Here is a 9,984-nt window from a genome sequence, read left to right as displayed (position 1 = left end):
GTGAAAATGACACAGCAAATCAGAGGGAATATTAGTAATCTATTTTTAGCAACTAAATGCCCTACTAAACCGGCTACTGCAGCGATGATCGATGGTTGGATAAAAGGACTTTTAGCAAATTCTGGTATTCAGGCCTCAGCTGGAGCTTGTATAGCAGCGGTTTCATCTTTAAATTAGATAGAAAATTAGCACATTAATGATATTTTACCTAAAGAAAACTGGCAACATGAGCGTACCTTTAGAAAGTTCTATATAAAACATATTATTAATACATCAAATATAGAGATAACTTCTGAGAAACCTCTGTCTCAGTATTTTTGTCCTAAATCTTAATATTTCATTGGAAAATATTTGATTTATGTCGATTTAAATCCAGTAGTTAATATTATATGCTTCATCACCAGCCGAAAGACGTCCACTGCTGGACAAAGGCCTCCCCCAAGGATTTCCACGTTTGCCGATCTTGCGCTGCCCGCATCAGTTGCGCGAATCATGAGGGGATATGCCATAATCGCCACGCTTGGCAGACGGGTTGGCGATCGCAGTAAGTTAGTCATAGTACTCAGAGAGACGCTGCTGCCCGTTCTCTGGTGTATATTCCCTCGGGTCGACTTCTACGCCCCCCACGGGATGAGATGGGGTGGTGATATTCGTCGCCGTCACCACACGGCAAATTATATGCTTACATTCAATCAATTCAAATTAGGTACTTAATACCTTGTTTCAATTAAATATACTGAATCACATTGTTGCGTTTTAAATAAATATTATTTTATTACAAATACAAGCCACCAGGACATAACAAACACGTCTCTCATAATGGACTTCGGACATCGACCGGAACACATAATATAAAAATTTTTTTAGATATCAACATCTGAGGACAAATGCTCATCCAGTACCATATAAAGATGCTGAAGTATTATTGATTACGGAAACAAAAACAAACAATGCAACGGTTTTTGGGTGCAGTTGGAAAACAAAAAAAAATATTTTAATTATAAATATGTAAAATACTAAAAAGTAATATTTAATAACCACATTTTAATTAAATCCTGAAAGTTATTTATCTCCCAAGACAGGGAATGCAGTTATTATGGCAACATTATATGCACATATTGACAAACTAGTCTAGGTCTTTTAGTTTCTACGAAATACGAAAAAGAAATTAACTACTAGTATCTATCTACTCTTGTTGACATTGTAGGTAGTGATTGATTCATAAAAAGTCAAAAGTTCAAACGTCAACCGTATTCCGTAAAACGGACACAGGTACTCCGTACTACTGATAAGAATGTAATCAATATGTAGGACCATTAGAAGTGAAAAATGATCGGCTGATTACATTATCTGTTAGTTAGATTCTCTATTTTCTGTTCACATATAATTTTAATACTTCAATACCTGTTTGGAATATAATAATTGTTATTTGAATATACTTTAATAATAAATCTTAAAAATATCGTAAACCGTGAAACCGATAATAATAATTATGTAGATAAAAAGTGGATCTTTTATTTCTAGCAAAAAAATGAGTTAACAAACATATAATTGTATGATTTTCTTATTCAAGTTTCTGTGGCAACAAAATGATGACATCATTTCATAGCTTTATCATGTAAGATTTACTGTAATAAACAAAATGAAAAGTCCAACAATTAAGGAAAATGACAATGTGTCTTTTACATTAGGTCTTTCCCTTGCAATTTTATCTAGCGTGTTCATTGGATGTAGTTTTATTATAAAAAAAATTGCTCTAAAAAAAGTTAACACTTTGGGAATTACAAGAGCATCAGCAGGAGGATATGCATACTTGAAGCAATGGATGTGGTGGTTAGGCCTTTTGACAAGTAATATATATTATTAAAATAATTTTTAAAATATAATAGACCTCATTTTGTTACTAAATTTAAATTTCATCGACAGTGGGTATAGGAGAAGCTGCAAATCTATTGGCATATGCATTTGCTCCAGCGGCATTAGTTACACCTTTAGGTGCTTTGAGTGTGCTTGTTGCCGCAGTACTGTCTTCAAGATTACTCCAAGAAAAACTTAATTTCATTGGAAAGGTATAGTATTTACTACTATTATGAATCATCAACAAATATTTTACATGAAACTGTATGATTTAATTGTTTCAGATTGGATGTTTTCTATGTGTGATTGGGTCTATTATATTTGTTATACATTCACCTAAAAACGAGGAGATAAGTAATTTCTCAGAACTATCTAATAAATTGACTGATAATACTTTCTTAACATATGTCATAATTATTATAATTATGACTTTATTGATAAAGATAGTTTTTGTTCCTAAATTTGGAAATACTAATATTGTTGTGTATCTGTTGATATGTTCGGCTGTAGGAAGTTTGACTGTAGTTTTTTGTAAGGGTGTAGCTTTAGGTATTAAGGAAACGTTAAACAGTGACGTAAATAATTTATCTAATCAACTGTTTTGGCTTCTACTATTTTCGTCCATATTTTGTATCATGGTACAAATGAATTATTTAAACAAAGCATTAGATATATTTAATACCAGCATTGTGACACCAGTATATTACGTCATGTTTACAATCTTAGTCATTATTGCATCAGGTATTCTGTTTAGAGAATGGGAGCATATGAAAACTGAAGACATTTTAGGTTCTTTCTGTGGTTTTCTTGTATTAATGATAGCAGTATTCACTCTTAATGCGTTCAAAGATATTGATATTACATTTGAAAGTTTAAATTTAAATTCAAGACAGAATATAACAATACATCACGATTTGGAAGCTTCACATAGTATTAAGTTACCGAAAAGGATGAGATAAGTTTAAGAATGAAAACATTTAAATATCATTTTACTCTTCTAATATAGAACTATTTAATAGTTTAATATAAAAATGTAAGTAGTACAAAATTTTATTTAAATTTTAATAATTAATAAATTAAGATATTATTTTATAGTAGTTTAATTATATACACATTCTTTTAACCAATACCAACTGAACTAAACAATAACTATTTTTAAATTATCCAGGAATGCCTTTAAATGATATATATCACAAGTATACAGTGACAGAGTGGTAAATAAATGTTCTGCAAATAGGACATGTACGCTGGTATCCATAAAGACGCATGCAACATTCAGTACAAAGACAAACATGACGACATGGCAATGTCAAGACACATTTCTGTCTCTCCTGACAGATAACACATAAAGCATCTGCAGCATTTGCTGGATCATCATCATTATCATTCATTAAATGAACATCTGGATTTCTCGATACAACCGGTTGTCCACCATCAACCATTTGAGTTATTATTCTTACTTCTGAGTTTGTACAATAATTATATATAACATAATAAATATATGTAACTTTTCTTATTAGAATCCAATAAAAACTTAAAATCTGTGAATGTATGCTTTCTCTAAAATGTATGCATAAGCGTACAATTATCATGGCAGTAATTATTCCCATAAATGATTGTAGAGGTACATCTGACAAATAGTTTGTGATTTTCAACAAGGCCATATACCCATCAATAACATTGTTCACAATAATATCCTTTAAATATTTCATAAATATTTTTATCAAATAAGGCAATTGCACAGGCACAAATGTAAGCACAAGCCATAATGTATCACCACAGAAAACTACACTACACTTTAGAATATGGAGCACTTCGCCAATGATGAATATCGTACTAGAAAGTGTCACTTTAATATTGCTTATTATCATATTTACTCGAAAAGTTGTCTCACTGCTGAATGATGACAATATATTCTGTAAATTGGACCACTGATTATATATTGCATCGTTCAAGTTACTCGCCAAGTTGGGCAGGTCATCAGTGAATATAATAATATTGTCTTCATAAACTATTTGAAAAAATATGAATATGTTTCTCACTATATTGCATATAAATGAGATAATTATTGTCGTTAAAACCACTATCACTTGTCCAATTGAAGATGCGAAAAGTATTATGTTTTGAATTATTGAAACAAAAAGGTTTACAATCTTGGCTAAATATGCAATCATTTTTAAACCTCATTATAAAATTAACGACGATATTTTTTAATTTGAGTGTGATGTATTTTGCAAATTGCAATAGTCAATGTCAATTGGCTGTCAGTAATGATAAATGACAATTGATATAATTTATGGTAGGTACCTACCTATTCTCTATTACCTATAGAGAATAGGTACCTTTAGACTAATTCATCGCCATATTGCCTTGTCTCTTTGATACGTTGACATAATAATATCAATGTTCAAAAAACATGATAATTCTTTGCCAGCTCACGTGTTCTTACAACCTGGGTTCCTTCAAGGCGTGAAGAGGCATCTTGTGCAGAACACTTTTCCCGAATCCTCACTACTGGCCGTGTTGTTGCGTTTGGACTCTACTACCACTTACCATCCGGTGGAGTAGTCATTTGCCTTCCCCACAAATATATAAAAAAAAGAAACGTAGCTGCTACGCTGGGGTAATAATGGGAACAAGTTGAAGATAGTTTTTTGTGACTTCAACCTCGCGAGATATAGGACGATGCAACTTACAATACCTTGACCAAAAAGAAAACTAAGGGATTAAGAGCCACCAAGATTTATTTTATGGAGTTTATTTTGTTAACATGTTACTACAATTATATAATATATATTACAAACAAAGTTTAGTGTTATATCACAATAGCATTATTGTTATTAATGAATAACCTACATATGGCACTATGGTGTAGTTCATTCCATAGTTGTAAGTCCATTCAATACTAAACCAGTGCAAGTGTGTTTTGTGTGAAATATAAATAGCCATGTTTAAGAGCGTATCACAGGCTATTACTCTGTTCGTTTCCATTCAGGATATTCGGTAAAGAATTGCTTGTGGCCACGGAACTAACTCAATTCGTTGCACTAACAACGCAACAAATATAGCTTAAATATTTGATAGTGTGTTACGTCATAGCTTTACCATGAATTCACAGAGTACAGAACACCCAAGTTTCACGTTGCGCCGAGTCAGCGCAATGTGACGACAATGACGACGACGGTGGTCGCGACTGACCGCCATGTACCGGCATAATAATGCGCTACAGCATACGTTTGCTCTCAACCTTGAACTAGTCGCTACCTTTAGTCTAGACTTAAATTGTATTGAAAAAATAAACAGTTTTGATTAATTTCGGCACTTTGCAACCTTCGACTATAGCCCTCGTAATTAGTGTGTATTCTCTAGGATCACAACAGATAAGTTTTCGTAATAATTATATCAATGTTGTGGAGTGCGCGCTTCAATGGCGCCTTTTTGAACGTGTTACCCAGAGCAGTGCCAGTTGTCGAATGCTATACACGTACCACCCGGAAACGTGCAACCAAATAATATCAAACATATCAGAATTGTGTGTTGCAAATGTTTATATACATATAAAACAAATGCAATGTCTTTCTTATTGTTATATCTCTATAAATGATTTAAATGATTTAAATTCTACTGGTGGTAGGGCTTTGTGCAAGCTCGTCTGGGTAGGTACCACCCACTCATCAGATATTCTACCGCAAAACAGCAATACTTGATATTGTTGTGTTCCGGTTTGAAGGGTGAGTGAGCCAGTGTAATTACAGGCACAAGGGACATAAAATCTTAGTTCCCAAGGTTGGTGGCGCATTGGATATGTAAGCGATGGTTGACATTTCTTACAATGCCAATGTCTAAGAGCGTTGGTGACCACTTACCATCAGGTGGCCCATATGCTCGTCCGCCTTCCTATTCTATAAAAAAAAAAAAAAATTATTTTATTAAAATAGATATAGTAACACTGTGTTTTCCCGCCATAACGGACAAATTATTGTTAGATCTAATTGTCATTGAACTTACACTCGGCTCTGGACTAGACCGAAAAAGAGATCTTGAAACTTGGAATCAAAGAATATACTGCTTATTTTTATTTAGAATAGTAGCATTTGGTGATATCAAACATTAACATTTATATTATATTAGATCTACAATATTCAGACACCCAGTTCATATCATTGTTAAAAAATATATAACGTTTTTTTTAATAATTTTATTACGATTATCTTTCTTTTATTAACAAGCTTATCAAATTTCTAAAATGGTCGGTAAAAGTAACAAGCTGTATGTACTTAAAAGAGGTAAGTAAATTATGTTTCATAAGTCTAAAATTCGACATACCATCTAAAAATGCGTATTACTAATGACTTGTATTTTAACAGGTGGTAGAATGGAGGAAGTTCATATTGATAAAATTACATCAAGAATAAAAAAATTATGTTATGGCTTAAATATGGACTTTGTTGATCCCGTAAGTATTATACATTTAGAATTATTTCACAATTAAATAATTGGTAACTAAGCAGTTATTATTAACTGAACTTTTTGAATAGTTTGAAGAGTATTATTCTGTCAGTGTATGATATTATGTAGTACAATCTAGGGAAACTTTGTTGTTGCTCAAGAGAGCTTTCACCCAAAATTTTAAATTATACAAATTGTCCTTACTAATTTTGCTGATTTTTATATAAGACTCAATAACTTTTTTGAAAAAACTGTATTTTGTGTTTATAGGTCAGCATAACATTGAAAGTCATAAGTGGCATTTATTCTGGAGTAACAACAGTCGAACTTGATAATCTGGCTGCTGAAACAGCAGCTACAATGACAACTGACCATCCAGATTATGCAATTCTTGCTGCCCGCTTAGCTATTTCAAATTTACACAAAGAAACTAAAAAGCATTTTTCAGGTAAAACATCTATTTGTTTATTAAAATCAATCATTTCACTAAATACTGACTTTGTACAACAAACCTAAAAATAGAATTATTTATCTTTATTAAGTTATATAGAATAAAGATAAATAATTCTAAGCAAGTGTTAAAGAATTTCACGGTCCACAACCTGTATATGTAATTATGAGTATCTAATTACTTAGGTTCTGTAAAATAAAAGTACATATAATTTCAATAGTGGTTATATTAAATAAATTATTTTATTTGATAGTACCAGTAGTTCTCCCTATGTGTGTGGTTAAAGAGAAAACTTTTAGTTAGTTAAGCTATTTTGTGTATAACAGATTTGGAACTTTATATATCTAAATACAACTTTTAAATGACAAATTATAAAAGTAATATGAAAAACAAAGTTCTACATTAAATTTTTTTTGTCATTCCAGAGGTCATGACTGATTTATATAATATTATTAATCCACATACCAAAAAAAGAGAAGCAATGATATCAGAGTTTCATTATGATATTACAATGAAAAATAAGGATAGACTAGATTCTGCTATTGTATATGATCGAGATTTTAAATACAATTATTTCGGATTTAAGACTTTGGAGAGATCATATTTGTTAAAAATTGACAACAAGGTAAGTATAATTCATTGCTTTTGTCTTTTTTACTTTGTTTCAATTTATAATTACTCATAATAGCATTTTTTATAGGTTGCAGAAAGGCCACAACATATGCTTATGCGAGTTTCTATTGGAATACATGGAGAAGATATTGATGCTGCAATCAATACTTATAATTTGCTGTCAGAAAAATATTTTACACATGCAAGTCCAACATTATTTTCGGCTGCAACTCCAAGACCTCAGTTGTCCTCTTGCTTTCTTATAGCTATGAAAGATGACAGTATAGAAGGCATATATGATACTCTTAAACAATGTGCTTTAATCTCAAAATCAGCTGGGGGAATTGGCCTTCATGTGCATTGCATAAGAGCTAAGGGAACCTATATAGCTGGCACAAATGGAATCTCAAATGGTCTTGTCCCAATGTTAAGAGTGTATAACAACACAGCTAGGTATGTGGACCAAGGTGGCAATAAACGACCGGGAGCATTTGCAGTATATTTGGAACCTTGGCATGCTGACATATTTGAGTTTTTGGATTTAAAGAAAAATACTGGCAAGGAAGAAGTTCGAGCAAGAGAATTATTTTATGCTTTATGGATACCAGATTTGTTTATGAGAAGGGTAGAAAAAAATGAAAATTGGAGCCTTATGTGTCCTAATAACTGTCCTGGATTAGCTGATTGTTATGGTGATGAATTTGAAGCTTTGTATGAAAAATATGAACAGGAAAATCGGTTTGTTAAACAAGTAAAGGCACAGATTTTGTGGAAAGCAATTATAGAAGCACAAGTTGAAACAGGAACACCATTTATGCTTTATAAAGATTCATGCAACAGAAAAAGTAACCAAAAGAACCTTGGCACAATTAAATGCAGCAACCTCTGTACAGAGATTGTAGAATACACATCTTCAGATGAAGTAGCTGTATGCAATTTAGCTTCTATAGCAGTAAATATGTTTGTTGAAAATAAAACTTTTAACTTTCAAAAATTAAAGGAAGTGACAAAAATTATAACCCAGAATTTGAATAAGATTATTGATGTTAACTATTATCCAGTGCCAGAAGCAAAAAATTCGAACATGAGACACAGACCTATTGGAATTGGTATTCAGGGGTTAGCTGATGCATTTGTATTGATGAGAGTACCTTATGAGAGTGAAAAAGCAATTTTACTAAATCAACAAATATTTGAAACAATTTATTATGGTGCATTGGAAGCTAGTTGTGAATTAGCTGAGAAGGACGGTGTTTATAGTACTTATGAAGGTAGCCCAGCTAGTCAAGGCATTTTACAATATGACATGTGGAACAAGACTCCCACAGATTTGTGGGATTGGGCAGCACTTAAAGAAAAGATCGCCAAGAATGGTCTTCGTAATTCTCTTCTATTGGCTCCAATGCCAACTGCCTCTACTGCACAGATACTCGGAAACAATGAATCTTTTGAACCATTTACATCAAACATATACCAAAGAAGAGTTCTATCTGGTGAATTTCAAGTTGTTAATCATCATCTCTTAACAGATCTAACTCAAGCTGATTTATGGGATGAGGAAATGAAGAACTTGATAATTCACAATAATGGATCAATACAGAATATTGAAAGAATTCCAAAAGAAATTAGAGATTTGTATAAGACAGTTTGGGAGATATCAGTTAAAACAACTATACAAATGGCTGCAGATAGAGGAGCATTTATTGATCAAAGTCAATCATTTAATATTCATGTAGCTGAACCTAACTATGGAAAATTGACATCTATACATTTTCATGCATGGAAGATGGGTTTGAAAACTGGAATGTACTATCTACGTACCAAACCAGCTGCTAATGCTATTCAGTTTACTGTGGATAAGTCGAAAGTTCAAGTTACAAATGGCAAGTTGGAAAAGGACGAAGCTAGTATGTCTATGATTGCTTGTTCCTTGGCAAACAAAGATGAATGTTTGAGTTGTGGTTCTTAATATAAGTTGTACTTTTAAGTTTTTCTCAAGTGCACTAACTTACCTAATAAATCATTATGCAATACATTTATATAAACAATAATCTTTTTAAAAATAATGGCATTTCATTTACCTAGTTTTATTTTAAAATAAGTTAATTTAAAACATAAAAACTTAGTCAACGTAAACGGCTGACATTAAGACTTCAAATTAGACTTCAGTCCTGTTTTGTATATACGACGGATGTCTCTTCGCTTCCTTTCAATCACAGAGTTATTTGAATATTGCACTGTGAGCCTGGTCGCAAGAATGGATGTTTGAACTATTAATTCAGGTATAGGTCGTAAAGCTTTTAGTACTTCTTTGAAGTTGGAATGGCTGCTTTTAGGGCTTTCTTGTGCATTGTCGAGTACAAGACCTTACCTTGACCTTAGGTGGTCGAAAAGCCTTGTTTCTCGAATCCTCCGGTTTCATATTTTAGGTATGTTCAGCTACACTTATTCGGCATTAACAACGACTTAATTTTTAAGATAAAGGTTTGTTTATAAAAATCATATAAACTTTCAATTACATTAATAAGTGCATCTTACTTAATTTACTTATTATAAAATTTGTTATTATATAACAACTAAATGAACATGTTATGAGGTTTTAGGAGTTATTGTCT

General features: G+C 32.1%; 2 protein-coding genes across 2 annotated transcripts; both read left to right on the top strand.

Annotated features, from left to right (window-relative positions):
- Positions 1–1,153: 1,153 nt before the first annotated feature.
- LOC126771147 (magnesium transporter NIPA2) lies at positions 1,154–2,947 on the top strand. The gene is made up of 3 exons (XM_050490902.1): positions 1,154–1,850; positions 1,927–2,069; positions 2,142–2,947. The coding sequence occupies exons 1-3, from the start codon at positions 1,643–1,645 to the stop codon at positions 2,814–2,816; spliced, it is 1,026 nt and encodes a 341-aa protein (XP_050346859.1). The 5' UTR covers positions 1,154–1,642; the 3' UTR covers positions 2,817–2,947.
- A 2,621-nt stretch (positions 2,948–5,568) lies between these two features.
- LOC126771110 (ribonucleoside-diphosphate reductase large subunit) lies at positions 5,569–9,431 on the top strand. The gene is made up of 5 exons (XM_050490839.1): positions 5,569–6,143; positions 6,225–6,313; positions 6,577–6,754; positions 7,183–7,382; positions 7,458–9,431. The coding sequence occupies exons 1-5, from the start codon at positions 6,104–6,106 to the stop codon at positions 9,336–9,338; spliced, it is 2,388 nt and encodes a 795-aa protein (XP_050346796.1). The 5' UTR covers positions 5,569–6,103; the 3' UTR covers positions 9,339–9,431.
- The last annotated feature ends 553 nt before the right edge of the window (positions 9,432–9,984 follow it).

The sequence above is a fragment of the Nymphalis io genome, chromosome 10 (genome assembly GCF_905147045.1).
Source record: "Nymphalis io chromosome 10, ilAglIoxx1.1, whole genome shotgun sequence".
Taxonomy (NCBI): domain Eukaryota; kingdom Metazoa; phylum Arthropoda; class Insecta; order Lepidoptera; family Nymphalidae; genus Nymphalis; species Nymphalis io.
This window is presented reverse-complemented; position numbering and strand designations above follow the sequence as displayed.